General features: G+C 37.3%; 1 protein-coding gene across 1 annotated transcript in view; it reads left to right on the forward strand.

The window, feature by feature from the left end:
* gdap2 (ganglioside induced differentiation associated protein 2) overlaps positions 1-15,591 on the forward strand; it is a 35,244-nt gene extending 19,653 nt beyond the window's left edge. The window contains exons 12-14 of the mRNA XM_059343039.1: positions 5,550-5,604; positions 6,460-6,603; positions 14,557-15,591. Coding sequence (XP_059199022.1) covers positions 5,550-5,604; positions 6,460-6,603; positions 14,557-14,598 — 241 coding nt within the window. The 3' untranslated portion in view covers positions 14,599-15,591. The remainder of the gene's footprint in view (positions 1-5,549; positions 5,605-6,459; positions 6,604-14,556) is intronic.
* Positions 15,592-18,373: the final 2,782 nt, after the last annotated feature.

Here is an 18,373-nt window from a genome sequence, read left to right on the forward strand (position 1 = left end):
TCAGAAGAGAAAACAAGAGTGAGTTATAACCTAAACAGCAAAATCCACAACAGTTTACATGATTGATTATTTCCTCAAGCAGTTGGGAACAGTAGTTGCAAATGTTACAACAAATATGTCAAAATTCCAAAATAGGGCCATGAATTTGTCATATTTCATCTTTCTAATAATCCACAACATTTTCATTGAAATAAGGAACAAAGTAGTGATTCAACTTGTATCCGATTAATTGATTTTTAAGAACAAATCGCATATATATTGGTTTTTTTTTAGGCTTAATCATTTCATAAAACAGCTGAAAACTTTGTGAATATTGTGGATTTGTGGGGGAATATTAAACAATAAATGCTTTTTTTTATTTCTCTATCTTCAAAGCTGAAAAACTCCAGTCCTCAATGGGTTGATTAAACTTTTCTACTTTACTCTTTCCAGTTTCTAGTAACCCAGAACCAAAAAGCTTCCTGTGTTGGTGGGAAACTCCATGCAGTCATTCTGCACCTTTTAACCCACATGTTTCTGAGACCGCTCATTCATTTGGTTTCACCACACCTTTTTTTTAAATCCTTTTTGTGCCTCACTCAAATTCAATCAATTAAGACTGTAAAATGTAGAAAGATATTTCTGATGCTTGGCCTTTATTTTACATGACACATTTGACACCCAAAGGTTGCAAAAGTAATTTGCTGGTTATTTCAGTCACACAGCCGAGAATTAAAGTAGCATGAGACAAAATGCCAAAAAAATATGAATGGAGACACCTTCATTCAGCTTCCCCTTTCATCAGAGCAGGGAAACCCCATTCAGACATAAATAAAACCCATTGCTGCTTCAGTACATGATGATGATTCATCACAGAGAGCTGTAATACTAATCACCTCTGAATGTCAAGGTTTATTTAAAATTCCACAAGCTCTCTACAGACTTCAGCTTTGGCTCATGGAACCTTATTATGAGATGATGGCCTGGTTAGACTGGAATAAAGAATGGTTTGACGGCCACTAAGCAGCTGATTATAATGTTTGAAAGCTGTCGTTGATGTTATTGATTATTTGTACCACCAAGATATTGCTCTTTGGCTGCCTGTCGGGAACAATTTGACTAGTAAAACACATAACTTGTTTTCCTCTGGTTTGCTAAAAGTTTAACAGTCTGTTCTCTCTTATGGATCAGCAGTTCAGTCGGGCTTTAGCTGAATTTTTGTTACATGACTGTTGGTCTCAGTAGAGTCAAACATGGCCTCCCAGTTGTGCTGAGGAGCACAGAATTTTTTTGCCAGATGTGATCCCGCAAACTGTTTTCTTTTGGTAAAAGAAAAATTGTTTGGAAAGGTTTTTTTTAGAAATATAAAAATGTAAAACTTTTGTTTATGATGGAAGCATTTGTCTTCAAATGATTCCTTCAAGGACCGTTGAAAAGTTGAAAATCTGACAATTATTTCTCTTTTTCCACTTTATTTCCATGATAAATGTCGATTTTATTATTTTAATATGTATTTATTTTTACCAGCTGGTTTGGCGATTCAGAGGATTAACTCTTGCAATTCTTCCTCTTTTTGTGGCCAAAACTATTTCAAATGACGGCAATGCATTTTATGTCTGAGTTATACTGTTGTTATCCATGGTAAATTATTAAAACAATCCATATAACATCAATATAACAGGTGTTTCCAGACTTCTGAATGGTAATAAAATTAACCTTGCCACAGCGTAGTGTCAGGTAGTTTCAGTTGGAATAAAACCTTTTCCTCTGTTTTTTGTTATGCTTTATTCTACTGTGCAGATCAGTCAGAATAAAAGTCTCTGTGTCTGATGTTTAGGGATGACAATTCATATAAACACAACTTTTGTGTGTAATCATTAGTAAAGGCTTACAGTTTCTACATATGCACCAAGTCCCTTATCCAACAGTGACTGCTCTGTTAGTTTGGCGAGGCAGAGCTGAACTACACAAGCAATGGAACCACTAACCGCGGTCCTGGCACGTCCAGCATGTTCAACCCATCAGGCGTATTGATTTGCTGCAGATGCATTTTGGCTCCAGACAAACCTTACCAGCAGACCAAAAGCCAAACATGAACACACAAGTTTCCAAAACTGTTTGGCTAAGTTGGGAAATGTTGATTACTTTCTCTAGGAGACAGATGAGTTTGATCAATATTTTAGGGTCCAAAACTGGACAGGAGCAGCGGCCCCACGTCATGGTTTGCTCTGATATAGTTTGTCAACCAAAAGATCCAGTTTCTCCCTCTCTCTTGGCCGACTGTTTTGTGTTATTTGAGCAGCCAGACCACCACTGTGTGTGTGTGTGTGTGTGTGGCATGACAACGCAAACTGGCAATTGTGGCATGTTATTGTCAGTGTACTGCAGTGAAATGAGCTGCCAAGTCTCCACTATCAGGCAATGGGTACTGCCAAGTCAGACAGAGTGACTCTCAGCTGGCAGGAAGGTTTGGTGGCTTCAATCTAAAAAAAGGAAGCTAAAGTAAGTGTGCGCTCCCAATTATTAGGGAATCACCAGTTTATCTGGCTCTTACTAATTTAGTGACCTCAGGACTGCATCTCTGCTGTTTGCCAACGATGTGGTTTTCTTGCTTCATTGGACCGAGACCTCCAGCACACACTGCGGCGGTTTGCAGCCGAGGGTGAAGTAGCTGCTACGAGGGTCAGCACCTCCAGTTGTGAGTTCATGGTGCTTTGCCAGATAACAGTGGATTGCTCCCTGCTGGTTCAGACAGAGTTGCTGCCCTAAGTTAAAGGGTTCAAGTGTGTTTAGGGTTCTTTTCATGAGCTGATGGTGAAGTTGAGAGATTGACAGGCTGGATTGGTCCCCCATCTGTGGTTTTTGGCTTTGTTGAACCTGACTGTCACTGTAAAAAGAGTTCTGTCTGAAGGTGAAGCTCTCGATTTACCAGTCCACTCCAATCCTCACCTCCAGTCATGAGTTCGGAGTGAGATCATGGAGACGAGTGACTCAAATGCAGGCAGTTTTGGCTCAAACTAAGGCACAAATTTGAGCTTATTTGAGGTGGATTCTGACTTCTGATTAGGACTGAGTGCAGCATAGTATAACACTGTATTTGGCGATTAGAAGCAAGAAGATTTTGAATTAAATAGTTTTCATTTTGAGATATCTGATGCTGGAGGAAACGCCAGGAGAAAATCCATGATAATCCCACTCTTACTTACTACTTACTAGGACCAACAAATGTTGGCATGTTGGCAAATCATGACATCATGACAGCACCGGAGGAAAAGTCAGGGTAACCCTCAAAACCTCAAGTAATTAGCATTAATCCTCTGAGGACCATGAATGTCTTAACCAATTTTAGTGACAATCCATCTGATAGTTGCTGAGACATTTAACTTTGGATGAACCACTGCTGGTTTCAAATACTCCAACCAGCTGACAAAGCAGGGATGGTTGGATCCACTGACATGCGCTGCATTATGGTGCAGAGTTCACCTGTTTGATAAGGGAACATACATATACAGATTCTATGGTTTGATGAAATGCAGTAAAAAATCTCTTGGTTGATTCAGGGGTTTTAAACCATGTTTCATGTGTATGCCCCAGAAAAGTTTGATTTTCATGTCTAAGCTTTCTTTAAAATGTGTCAGAAAAATCCCTCTTAATAGGGTCATCTTTTATCTCTCCTAATGATCCATAATAACTTTTTAGAAATACGGTCAGTTTTTGTGCTTCTCAAACCGTAAGATGTGACGTTGATTCAACTTGTATCCACTTCTTAGGTCTTAAAAAAATAATAAGGCAGTGAACTGCAGCAAATGTTACGTAAACAGGAGGATTTGGGGCATTTTGGGGGATATTTCCAGCTAATTTGGTGCTCTAGTGAGTATTAAGGTCAGTATGTGTGGGATTCTTTGGAAAAATGAATGGGGTCTTTGGCAATAAGAGGAGTAAGATACTGCAACAGTATTTGTTTAGTTGGTTTGGGTATTATTATTGGATTAGTTGATAAGAGAAACTTTTAGTAAGAATATCCATCTTCGTTCAGGGTCTGGTAGCTCTCCCCTGGGAATGGAGGTTCTGATTTTTTATTTATTTTGGTACAAATAGAAGAACTGGATGATTTGCACAAGTAGTCTTCGTTGTTGAACAGACAGAGGGAAAGAATGTGTACGTATTAAAAGTCACATTTCACATCTCTGTCAGCACCTGTGCATATATTCCCCAATCTTTTTTTCTTAAAAGTTCCAATACTGAGTCTCGTTTTCACTTTGCAAATACACGCTGAAGCCAAACAAGTTGCTTAAGCCAAGTGGACAAAGGTTATAAAGTCAGATGAGACTTTTTGGACTTAATCAAAGCTCTTTGTTTGGCAAAAACCAAACAGCTCACTGCCTAAAACACAGCATATCCAATGTAAAGCATGGCAGTGTAAAGGTGTTTCTCTTCAGCTCTTCAATTGGTCAGGACTGATTGGGAAATGGATGTTGCCATGTACAAAACTTTTACTGAAAACCTCCGGCCTTCTTAGACAGCTGAAGATATGCAGGCGGTTCACCTTCCAATATGACAACGATCCCAAACACACCAACTAAAAAGCAACGTGTCGTCGGGAAGATGAATGTCATTGAGCCCTGACCTATATCAAATTTTAAAAAGATCTGTGGCAGTACTTGAAGAGAGCACTGCATTGTCTTTCAACACAAAATTTGACTGGACTCTACCAATCGTGCAAAGAAGAACGGATAAAAACATTGCCCAATTCAGGTGAACCGTTCTGGTACAGACACGACCAAAAAACCAACTGCTCACTGTAATTAAAGCAAAGTGAGGCTCCACAAAGTTCTGATCTTTTTTTTTTTTTTTTACCAATCCTTTAATTCTAGGTCAATACAATGGTCAGCTTTTATCAGCCCATATTGACTGTATTGGTGTATATGTTGTCTGATATGTGGTGAATGGTTATAAAATCAGCACCGAAAATTATAAGATATAAGGTAAAATAATAAGTTACCTGTTCAAGAAAGTAGCCATCTAAGCATCTTTGCATTGTTAATCCAGCTCAAAACAGAAGAAGGGGCAGTCCGTGGCCTAGGGGTTAGGAATCCGTCTTGTAACTGGAGAGTTGCTGGTTCAAATCCCGGTACTGACAGGTCTAGGACTGAAGTGCCCTTGAGCAGAAGGATGGGTTAAATGCAGAGGTTGAATTTCCCCATTGTGGGATTAACAAAGTAATCTTCTTCTTCTTCTTAATTCACTCTATTTTTCCTCCAAAAAATTAGTGTCAGTCTCAAAAATTGTCAATTCAAAATGGTCGGACTCCAGGAATTATGATGGTTTTCTGTAAGTACTTAAGGTTGGTGTGCTGCAGATGTTTGTGTGCATTAATGTTGTAAAAGTCCCCTCGATGATGGATGAGCTTGAGATGATTTCACACACATCCTGTCTTCTCCATCAGAGGATTAATCATTCTCACTTAATCTCTGTCATCATTCTTCTATTTCTCTAGTTGTATTGAATAAATGAGTCATATCTTGCTGTAAAGTATCCTTACTGAACCGTTTCTGTTTTATGTGTTGCAGGTTTAAAAGGAATCTTAAGGCCTTCTACTTTGTACATCCAACATTTCGCTCAAAGGTAAGAGCTCGTCTCGGCATGTATTGATATTTGCAGAGTCAACAGAGCTTGCTGTATATTCAGGCCTGCAGGATTAGATCAGTGTTTATATTTCTGTTACTAAATATTTGAAATTAAAATGTAAGTGGTAGTAGTTAAACAGAGTTATTGGTTTTAGGTTTATTTTCTGGTTGATTCTACATTTTCATTCATACATTCCACTGAAATTGTCAGTGTATTTTTTGGCTCGAAATATGTTCATCCATTAAACATCTTAGCCAAACCTTTCACAACTTTTAACACATTTGAACCATTCTTTCCCAAAGCTATCAAATAATTATACTTAGTTGGCAAAATTTTACTTTTTGTGTCCTTAATAAGCTGCCATGACTCTTACAGTAAATGCATTGTGCAACTGCTCGTTGAAATTGCAAATAATTTTGTCCTTGGACTAAACCCCAACATATCAAAAAATCAGCCTGATTGTCCATCATGCTGTTAATCCAGATCCAGATGCAAAATCAAAACTTTTAAATATTTTACTATTATTAAAGCGACATGATTAGAGAACTGTGCAGCCTTGGCGGAGATCTGTGCTCTCTCAGAGCTTTCTGGTTTATATCTGTTTCTTTGTTGTTTACTGGAATTGTAGTACTTTTAGCTCCATTTGCCAAACTTCCCTTCAGGGATCATTAAATGTTCATTAGAATTAATCTGGCTCTGTCGTTGGCTCTGCAGAGTTGAGTTAAGTTTAGTCTTTGTTGGCAAGGTTATTATCTCTGAGTCAAGAATAAATCTCATCTATTACTGATTAAGTGTCCCTTTCTTATTTCCTCTTTCTTTGCGTTTCTTTCTTCTTTCCCCCATTCATTCCAGGTGTCGACGTGGTTCTTCACCACCTTCAGTGTGTCGGGGTTGAAGGACAAGGTTCGCTACCTGGACAACCTGCAGCAGCTCTTCACCTGCATCAAACCTGAGCAGATCGACATCCCTCCGTTTGTCCTGGAGTATGACGCACGGGTGAGCAGCAGCAGAACATGCACAGATTAAACAGCATGGCACATCATTTATTACCTTTTCACTCTAGTCTTCTGAATGACTTAAATCTTAATCTTAATAACATCATATAGACAGAGTGTAAAGCGTCTTACTCTAAAAAAAAAAACAACTATAGGAGAGGAAAACTGTCGGTGCCACAATATACAACCACAGACTCTAAAAAAATGCCTGTTTCTGGCTTAAAAACATTAGATTCAAACAATTTTAAATGAGTATTTTAGCTAGCTATGTCTTCCAGAGAGGACAGGTTAACTACTAAGTAAGCTATGGCTCTTACAAACATAATACTTTGGCTTCCAGGACAAATAAATAAATGACGTAGTGACAAAAAACACTGCATATGTAACGTTAAATATGCTGAATGTCAGGATAACGCAGTTTTCCCCAATGTACCTGCTAATTCTTTCACACCTGTATCCACTATTGTCCTCCTAAAAGTGTGTTTTTTGTAGTTCGTCAGCTTGTAAAACTTAGTTCTGTTTTTTTACCCTGTTGGTAGTGCATTTCACAACACAGTAGCTTTTAGACATTTTTCTGTTGTTTACTAACAGACGGTTTTGACGAGAAAGCTTTATACAAAGTCAATGGAGATCGGTAGATTGCCGTACGTAAATGCGTCCTGCCTCTGTGAGTAGAGAATCAAATGCCTTTATTGTCATTGTATCGTGTATTGCATTGTCAAAAGCTGTGAGAGATGCATGTTTAGATTATTGCAGATAAAATAGAAACATTCATCCATCTGGTATATTTATATCAAGATGCACACTGCTGTTGGGTAAAAGCTGTGATTGAGTCTGAGTTCTCATTTTGGTCATGCAAGAACAGGTGGTGTCGTATACAATTTTGCTTTGGACATGGAAAAATATCCAGTTATGCATATTGCAACTTAAAATAGCTTTAATACCTAAACAATGACTGACTTCTTTATTACACATGCAGCATATTTAAGTGTTTATATTGCTGCTCCCTATTTCTGACCAGTCATTAGCGTTCACATGTGGCAAATATGAAGTCTTGCATTTTTAGTTTTGTACTGTCTTTTAATGAAAATCTAACCCTGAGCTCCCCTGTGTCCTCATGTTCCACATCCAAACACTGAAACGTGTTTACAGCCATGTGTGTTTTATTGCAAGTCTATTCATCAGCCCTGATGTGCTGTTGAAGGTAGAAAAGCAGAAAGGGAATAATGTCTGATGTTTCTTACTAATGTAAACCAGAGGAGGAGGAAACTGAGTAACAATCAGCTAATGACTTGTTTACTGTGTGTGTGTGTGTGTGTGTGTGTGTCTGTGTCTGTCTGTGTGCCTGTGTGTGTTTCTAGAATGACACCTATAAATCAGAAAGCCTGCAAACTCGATTAAAGTGAGTTTGTCCAGGATGCTCTGTTGATTTCCCTTTGAAATTTGGGAACCGATGTAGAGATAATTGAATGAAGTCATCTGTACCAATAGCTTCGATTTAACCCGACTCTGGTGCTGTAAAATAGGAGCACTGTTCTTTTAAACAGCTTTACAAGCTTTATTAAAATTATATTCTTGTGCCCTCTCCTGAGAGAAAGTGTTGCAGTGTGTCTGTGGTGAATTTGAGCCAGCAGTTTCAGAGAAAAATGTGTCAAATCAGGACATCAGAAAGGTTTTTAATTTCCAGTATGTTGACTTTATTTGGTGATTTATAGTTTGTGTTGGCTGATAAAACATATAAATGTGTGTCTTGAATCTTGAATTCCGGATGAAAATTGAGACGTTTTTCAGTCCACTTGTGCCATTACCTTTAGCTCATTTTGTCTTGTCAGCATTCACTTTCTACAAAATTACTTTCATGTTGTAATTTTATTTTATGGCGACACATGAAGAAGATAAAACAAGATGTCAGGGCAGAGTTTAACACCCTGGGCTTAATTTGAATATTGATGATTTAAAAGTAGTGGAACCACAGGTACATAAAAGAAAGTTAGCCTGTCTAGTCTGTTACAGTTTATTCACATTGGAAACATCTTTTACCAACCTCTTTGAAATGAATCAGTTTTACTAACATGGACTGCACATGGACACAAATGGAAACAACATTTTTAGACATCTTGGACCCATCTAACAGCTGGCAGTGTAAGCAGATAAATACATTTTTGACATATTGTGTGAGAAGCATGTTTAATTTCATGGTGCCCTTATTTTAGCCTCTCTATGAACTTCACACAAACAAATTGTGTGTTCCAGCAACACAACTCATTATTGCCATATTAACATTGATTTTTATAATAACAACTCTGATGGCGTTAAAATGGGAGACACTGTAGCAGCAGACTGAAATGAAATGCAGTGTGTTTGTGGGTCAAATAGAGGTGAACCATCTGTTTTAACTTATACTTGACGCTGTCATCATAAATATTTTAGTAATCAACATTTTTGTTGGACCTTTTGTTGGACTAAAATGGCAGGACTTCCTGTCTGTCCTTTTGATTTTCTTCACAATCGATCTTAAGATTTACAGGATGTATTTATTAAACTAGTAACTGTACCTGTCTGTCTGTCTGTCTGTCTGTCTGTCTGTGTCTGGTTCTCTCTTTCTGTGAGAGATCGATGAAAGGATGAAAGGCTTTGGGGTTGACCAATCAGAGCAGAGCAATCAACGGAAATTAACTGCTGTGAAATCTGACACCACAGAGAGCAGCCAGAGGTGGACAGACTGGAATTTCTGGCCTCGAACAGAAAGCATTTTTGGCAAAACCATAATACCTATCATTGATCCGACTTCACTTTGAGCATCCTGAGTTCTTCCTGAACGTCTACATATGATTTTTGTGAAGAAAAATTAAGAAATAGCTTTGTAAGAGCGATCTGAAAAACTGTTAAATATGCTTTTCTACAGAAATCTTCCTGCGTTTTTAATATTGAAGTCAATGGGGCTGTTGGTGCATGTTGGTGGCGCATCTGTGTGTCCTACGCCCAAACTATAAATTATTTCTGTAGAGTGGAATTTGCGGCCTGGAGCGCAGTTTTCACATTTATTTTTTTGACAATTTTTTCTCTCCCTCTACACTCTGAGCGATGATGTCACACACTGTGACATGAACATTCCGTGCAATACACACCCATTATAATCTTCTTATCTTCTCCAAAAATGATCATGGTCGTTGAACAGGGATTGATAAAAAAAACTATATGACCTATCGAAACGTGGATTAATACACCAATACACAAGACTTGTGTCTACTGTTTAAAGTTTAAATGGAGTCTCTAGGTGAAATTATGCCGGAGAAGTTGTCGTTGAAAATCTCCAATTATTGTTCTTTTTCGCTCTTTTTTTTTCGGTCGTCCCATTCACTTCAATTACATCGCGAAAAATTCGGATTCCGGAGTGAAAACTTATAGCACACCGATCGCGATCAAACCACACTAGTCCTGCAACTCTTAGAGTCCCTACAGCAATAGTGCTCGGTGCTTGGTGCGATTGCGCCGGGGCCCTAATAAAGATAGCAGAATATACCCCTGGTGTACACACTCGGTAGTGTATTGAGAGGGTACCTCTATTATTTAAAACAACACTGAACGACATGCTGGGTACTGCTTGCTCTCTCGCTCACTACAGTACACTCAGGAACAGATGAAGAAAAAGAGACCGGAGATGTTCTATTGTAGAAAACTAGCCTTGTCCCAAATAGCTAGCTGTTAGCAAAGGATGCGTATAGTTGTCAACTATGTCATGGCAGGTTTATCGTACAGGACCTAAACAAGCAGACCAAGCTGTCACAATAATAAACATCGGCCTACCAATGTCAGAAAACTCCTGGTCATGCCCATAATATAGTATAATATTGCATGTTGTGTTTACATGCATATTTGGTTACAACAACAACAAAATGCGATAACTGTGACAGGGCGGGGGTCGAGTGTAAAGCTGTTTATAAAGAGCAGATTGTTCGGCCTCTGGTAATGCTGCCTGCATCTAAAGAGGCATGTTTTGCACATGAAGTGCACCAGTTTATTAAAAACAAATATGTAATGTTGAGTATTATATTACAAGTGGTCAAGATTGGTCAAATTGTTACATTTAACTAGATTTCAGGGGTTATACCAGTTAGTATAGTTACTATAAGCCATTGCAGTAATGATAAAGGTAAATCTAGCAGGAACCTATTCTGCCCTAAATATTACACTATCAGAAATTGATAGAGGACCAATTCATATTTACTTTTTTTTTGGCTCGTTGACTTTTAAAAGCATTGGACTTCAAATTAAGTGCAGACTTGGAGCATATTAAAGTTAAAATCTATATTGATTGAACACCACGAGGCTTATGGCTCTTGAGAGATTGTATAAAACGTTCCTACAACCAGATCAAAACAGTTTTTATTTTTACAGTTTTGATTATTGATTATTTTGCAAAATGTATGATGTATTATCACTTTTACCTGGTAGGGGCAGTAGTACGACTTAGCTCTCTGTAGTCTTGAGATGCTTCACTCTCTCTGCCTGTGTTTTAATGTTTTTTATGGATTTAATTACTCATCAGGAACTTATTTTTAGGTCAGCCTCAGTCTCCTGCGAGGAATTCATCTGTCAGTATGTGAACACAATGGGCTGGCCTCATTTAAAGCTGTAGTACGGCACAGTTCCCCCCTTTCAGCACTGCAGCCAGCCAGCAGAGTGAACTGGGCAATAACATTCATATCAACACCTGTGTGCTGCTGTTACCCAGAAATAGTTTGCTTTGCCTGGCTGACTTATAGGGCTGCTGCTCGAGTCCAGGAAATAGTGATTCCTTTTGTTCACTGAAAATTTGGCCTTTAAAGAGAAACACTTACAGTACACTCACCACGTTAAATTCAAGCTGTTGGCACAAGTCATTGGCTGCCTGAGAAAATATGGAATATATATTATGATGATTTTAACAATCTTAAAGGCGACAGTCTATATTCTTTGAAAACATCAGCTAAACAGATTTTTATGCTGAGTTTATCTTGTTCAAACTTTATTATTTTGGTTTACTCTCACAGCTCTCATTGTGTCGTTTTTGACCTAAAAAGCTCTAAAAACCCACTTTACACAATGTAGTCGGCACCAAACAAAATGGTTACAGTTACATTTACATTTACATTTAGTCATTTAGCAGACGCTTTTATCCAAAGCGACTTACAGGAAGAGTAAAAGCAAACAATCAAGGTATAGTGCAGTAAGAGCTATTAGTGCATCAATAAGTGCTAGTGACAATTCTTAGAGTTAGAGACGAAAGGAAGATCATTTAGTGCACGATTAAAGCTTGTTAACGGTTTTTTGCAGCTAAATAGACGCATATATTTCACTTATGTGTTGGTGGAAATCAAAAACAGCGAAAAGAATATTGCTCTTGCAATCGCAAAAATTATGATGTTTCTCCTAGCTGCAGGATGAGTAAATTAGTAACTGTTTTCTAACAAGTATGCAATATCAACTTAAAAGGTGAGAATCTGTTAATGTTTTGTTCACAGCTTGTTTCTGCTGCTCAAAAGTAACCAAAAGATCAGTTATTGCAGGTTTAAAGCTAAGAGACATATTTTCCTCAGGAGCTGGTGGAGACCAAAAACAACGCTAAGAGAGAGAATATTGGACTCGAAATCACAAAATGAATGATAATGTTGCTCTGTGACTGCAGGATGTGTAATTAAGCAACTGTTTTCTCACAAATACCCTTTAAAAGGTGATGATCTATCGACGTTGTTGTTCACAGCTTCTTTCTGCTGTTTCAAAGTAGCCAAATGATCAATTATTGCAGGCTTAAAGCTTTATTTTGCAGCTTAAGAGATACATTTCCTTCAAGAGTTGGTAGAGACCAAAAACTGAGCTATAAGAGAGAGAATATTGCTCTTGCAATCGCAAAAATGAATGATAATGTTTCTCCTAGCTGCAAGGTGAATAATTAAGTATGCAATATCCACTTAAAAGGTGATGATGTGTTAATGTTTTGTTCACAGCTTGTTTCTGCTGCTCCAAAGCAGCCAAAATATCAGTTATTCCAGGTTTAAAGCTTCTTAAAACTTTATTTTGAGGACCTTGTTAAGGAGCTTTCACCCACCTTTCAGTACATACACACACACACACACTTGGCCCAGAGGTATTTCACAATGATGGTATATACCAGCAGTCACACTGATAAGCAGCGTGAGAGAATAACAGGTGAGCTTCAGTTTCCCTCAGCTCAGGAAAGTTGCATCGTCAAGATAAAGACCTTCCATTCAAAAGGTACGAAACTAATAGTAATAACCTTTCTGGCATCTTTCATACATAAAATGCCGCTTAAAGTAAATAAAAGGTCTGGCATTAAAAATAAAACACAATAGAAAAAAAGGAAAGGAAAATACAGAAATGAAAATCCTGATTACAATTATAGACAATTTTTTTTATTCTTAAACCAGCCACCATGACCCCCTCTTACTTGTTATATAATTATTGTCTTTGGTAACATTTTTGTCTGGAGAGAATCTGGCACCTGTGATCATTTTCCTGCTGACCAAAGGGGACATTATTTTTATATATTTTATATTTTTTGTGTCTTGCAGGCCTTTGTGTTCATAGTTTGCCAAAAAAAATGCGAGGAACTTCTTTCCTGCCCTCAATTGCATAAGGATTTCTGTCATTGTTATACATGTTGATGCAATCTAGAATAATCAGAGGTGTTTTACTCATCCATCTCTCTTCTTTCAGAATCTTTGTGGAAATACAATTATTAGTCCCCCAGAATGATGCATTCATAGCCAGTTGTAAGTTGCTCCCTCAGGCTTGACCATCACAAATTAATTATCAACCTGTTGGAGACTAATTATGTCGCTGCTGTGACATTTTTGTTAACGTTTGTCCCAGAGGGGGGCTGTGTCCTTTCTACAGGGACAGCATGTGTACCGAGCAGTTTACTCTGTTACCCAGTGGAGGAATAACATTCAGATTGTTGTGTTTTTTTTCCACATAAGTGGAAATGAAAACGAGGAAATTATCCTTTGTTTTTTTTTAACATTTGTTAGCCTGCTGAACAGCAAGCGGTTTCAAGGGGATTCTTGCTTCTGTCGCATTTTATTCACTATGGACTAATTTTTGTGGAAACAGCACAATCATGGCTAGTAGTAGGGACAACTAAAAATATCTTTTGTGTAGTTATGAGGCCATAAATCATCTGTTGAATTTCTTTGATATTTTTATTTTTCAAGATTTGGGATAAAATGGAATCAGTTTACACAGCAACAGTGTTGCCAGTATTGGAAAAAAATGGGGGCTTCACATGCTGCACATATTGAACTATTTACATTTTTATAACGTATACTTCTAATCTCTTATGTGACTAAAATTCAGTTAATTTTGGTGAAACTTTAAAGGATACAAATAGAATACAGCAGGTTTGAAGAAAAATCACAATTTTTAAGTCCAGATATGGTTGTTTTTTCTGAGTGAAGCTTTCATCATACATGATCAATTCAAGGACTGTCATAGAATAGAAAATCTCATGATAAAGCCTGTTTTTACACCTTCTATAGACACCGTCTATAATAACTGCTGTATTTTTTTTAACATGCCAATCACGTCAATTCCACTTGAACATTTTTTCACGCCATTGTACATTTCTTCTTTTTCTGTTTTATTATACACACAAACCAAGAACAAAATAGGACTAAAATTGATTGTCTGAGGTCTTAACAATCTGATGACAAGGATGGGGTTTACTAAATATGATTAAAAACTACGTTTGAAAGACTACTAAGTTTAAACAAAAGAATAGCTGACAAAATCAACTCTGGGAGAAAAGATTTTGACTAAAAGTTCATTAAGATAATGTCATTGTGTCGGCTAAAACTGTTTTGAGTTACACACTAAAACTAGAGGACAAAGGATCAAACTTTTTTTTTTTTTAAATGTATCCGTGTTAACCACAACTTTTTCTCTTCCCTCTCAGGTTAACGGGCCGTACCACCCGTCCCACTCCTCCAGTCTGTGACAGGAGACGTTCGGACCTCCCTGCTGCGGTGACGAGCTGCTGTCAGCCTGTCGAGTGGACGCCTTTTATGGACATCATGTTGCCCGTGAGGTCTGAACTCCTAACCTCCTCCTCAGGCCCTAACCATCGTGGGGAAACTCTCTTTTTGTTCTGTTCCAGCCAAGAGGACAAATTTAACAGTTGCGGCCCACATTTAGCAGCATGTGGCGCGCTGATCGGTCATTCTCTCTCACCACAGACTATTTGTGGATCTGGTTGTGGTTTTTGGATTATGCCTTACACCAAGATTTCTTATTCAGCTGTTTCCCTCAAACATCCCGAAATATGAAGTCTCATGTAAACCCTGACAGTTTGCTCAAAGCGTTTTCCATCGTGTGGTCGTATCAGACGTCCTCGCCCATGTCTCAGAATATTGTCAGACTTTTAAAATGCTGGAGAATGATGACGTCTGTTTTGATTTCCTCACCATCTCGTTCTGTACCGTGCTGCACGCTTAAACTCTGGGTGAAGAAAAGTTTCACTCACGCAGAAGCTGGAAATTCCCACCTGGTACGATTTAACGATGACCTCTGCGCTCATTCACAATCGGGAAAACCCCACAGGAGAAAAATATTCTTTCATCGGCTCTTAGCTCAGCTACGTAACATATAACATTAACTTTATATCACAAAGGTTTATCTATTTTGAATAGGAAATGTTGGTATTTTTCAACCTGGACCCTATTTTCATGTTTTTCAAGAAAGTAAATAATGAGGACATCAATGTGCGTCAGCTAAAAGCTTATTCTTGCGCTGACAGGCTCTGATTGTTTTAAGTATCAGACGACATTTTGGAAGGCATCCTACAGAGAAATAAAACATTTTTATTTACCTTTTGCTTGATTCGGGCTGTCCAACAAAGTTTCCTCAAGGAGAAATCTCGCAAGTCGTAATCAGCTAGAAATTCAGCCTTGACACCTTGAAACCTTTAGATAACACTAACATATGGTTCAAACTTCCCGTGTCGGCATAAAACATGTTTTATTTCTCTGTAGGATCTTGCCATACTAATGTTTGACACTTAAAATAACAACCGGAGCCTGTCAGTGCAAAAACAAGCTTTTAAGTGTACATACGTAAAGATTATACTGCAGCGCTCTCTCAATACTGAACTAATTGTAGAAGTTGTTATCCCCATTGATCACTTCAAGACAAAGACAAAAACAGGGTCTAGGCTGAACGATACCAAAGTTTACATTTTGAAAAATACACTTGTTTGTTTTCTTGCCATAAGTTTCTGCTCCTTTACGCTTTAAATCCACACAAAGTGTTTGGGAAAATCTTCAAGGATTGTACTGCTGCTCTGATGTATTTTCCCTGCAGTAATTTTTCACTGTATGGTTTGTCTGGAAGGTAGCAGGACATACATGTGATCTACCATTATTATAGAAAACCTTCTGTCAATAACCCTTTTAAAATACAGCACCGACCAGAAGATTAATTTGCAACAATTTCTAGAATTGGTGGATCACATTCGCTGGTTTCAGTTTCTGATGTGAAACATTAGCTGCCTTTGTGTTTTGTATTAGCAGAAGCTGAATACAGCACAAAGCAAGTCTCATTTAGGGCGTCACCTGGACTTCTGGGGACATTTTTCAGTATTTCTTTGAATTTAATACATTAAACAATAAATTAATCAATTAAACAAAAATGTAATATATAAGAATCTCCGCCTCACATGATGAGGAAAGTAGAATTTGCTGATTTTTCTCCTCCGTTTGCCGATGAAGCGCAACATTTCTTTGTGCCTGTTTGTTAAAATTAATGTATGTTTTTGTCCCTTTTTTATTTGCACAGTTTACTTTACATTCACAATGCAAGTAGTCTGATTTAACTCGGGACTACCAGACTGGAGGTTTTACCATAATGAATCAGTGCAAATGTCCTGAACTAAACTTTGAAAACATTCCTGATTGTATAAACTTTCAAGCTGTCGTTATATAGCAAACCCCCGTCTGTCTGGCTGAACACTATGTCAATAAATGTCGGTTCTGTGAAACGTATGTCACTACTGGGAGGGATTTCACATGCATGTCCTCACATGAGCCTGTGTGCTCGGTTTCCACATAACATCTGATTCCGCACATCTTTAAATCATTTCTGTTGGCAAGAAACAACCTCTCTCAGCGATTCATGGTAAAGCTTTTGTCCTGAATTCCTATGCTCTGAATCCTGACATTAACAAGTCATGTGAGGTTATCTTTTCAGAGTTCAACTTGAAACTTGAGTCTTCTTAAATCGAAAGACTCATCGTCCATCAGGGAGATGTACCGTGTCTGTCCCTCAAGGACATTTCATGTATTTTTCTGTTTTAAAACCATAAACAATCATGTCAATGTGAAGAAAATGCAAGCAGTTATGATTGGCAAATTTAATTTAATAAACTATTTAATGTCTTTAAATCTCTGAAAACTAATTGGGTTTGAGATTAATCCAAGTTGCATCAAAATCTCGTGACTTTCTTCATCGTGGTTATACAAAACAAGATTTTAAGATGCCAATAACTTAAGGCTGAAAATATCGTAAATGTATGTTTTCCCTTCAGTCGTTTCCATCGTGAAGGAAAAAACAAAGAATTGGCTCCAGATGACATACACTTTATAGCCAGAACTGTGATTACGTCAGAATGTATATAAATGCTGAGCCAAACTTTGACTTCCTGGAAATGTATATTATCTTTTTTTATGATTTCACATTGATGGATGGGGCTTGGCTGTCCACAACTTCTAAGAGTCACAGTATAGTACTGTTTTTTTATATATGTTTACTGATTAAAATTATTTTCCTCTGAGGGCTCTGATTGTTGTTGTTTTTAAAGAAAAGAGTTTGTTATTTTATAGAATGTCTTTCATTTGGTATGAAAATATAACAATAAGCTAAATACAAAGACAAAAAAAAATGTTTGTATATGTTAAATTTGACTGCAACTCAAATTGGTGTTTTTTTTAAAGGTTTTTTTTAAGGTATTTTTGGACAAACTCTACTACTACATGTATACACAGACTATAATTGATCCCTTTTTAGCATTTTTAAGTATTTTAGAATTTGACCATTTTTGACAAGATCAACATGCTCAAGTTTGACTTTTTTTTCTGAGGGGGTCTTTTTTCAACAACAAAAATGGTCAAAGTGAAGCTTGTCAGAAAATGTTTTAAAATGCTTTAAAATAGCACACTGACCATGGTAATAGTAAAGTATTTCCAAAAATAACAAAAAAAATCATTATATTAAGTCATGTCCAAAAATTATTTAAAAAGTCATACTAAAGTCAGGGAAGTTTGTCCAAAGATGCCCAAAAAAGTCATAGAATAGCATAGCTTGTTCAAAAATAGATTAAAAACAACACATAGCATCTCTAAAAAAAATTTTAAACCATCATAGTATAGTAAAAATGAATTTTTAAAAAAATAGAAAAAATTAAAGAAATGGTCAAAGTGAAGTTTGTCCAAAGATGCCCAAAAATGTCATAGCACATAGCACAAACATCATATTATAGAATGTTGATACATATAAAAGTGTAGTATATCCTTACAAGTTGCAGTGAATTTCAAATTTAAAAACCACAATGAAGTCAAAACCACCCAGAAAACACAACTGTGTGTCAGAGTAGATAGTTCAGGGAGAAGAAAAGACTGACTAGCAGACTGGAGGTTGTTGGTTCAATCCCTGCAGCGTGCACAGAACTTTAAAATCTAAAAAACACAATTAAGAAGTTGAATATGTTAATTTGAGCACAG

Source organism: Centropristis striata, chromosome 10, assembly GCF_030273125.1.
Source record: "Centropristis striata isolate RG_2023a ecotype Rhode Island chromosome 10, C.striata_1.0, whole genome shotgun sequence".
NCBI lineage: Eukaryota > Metazoa > Chordata > Actinopteri > Perciformes > Serranidae > Centropristis > Centropristis striata.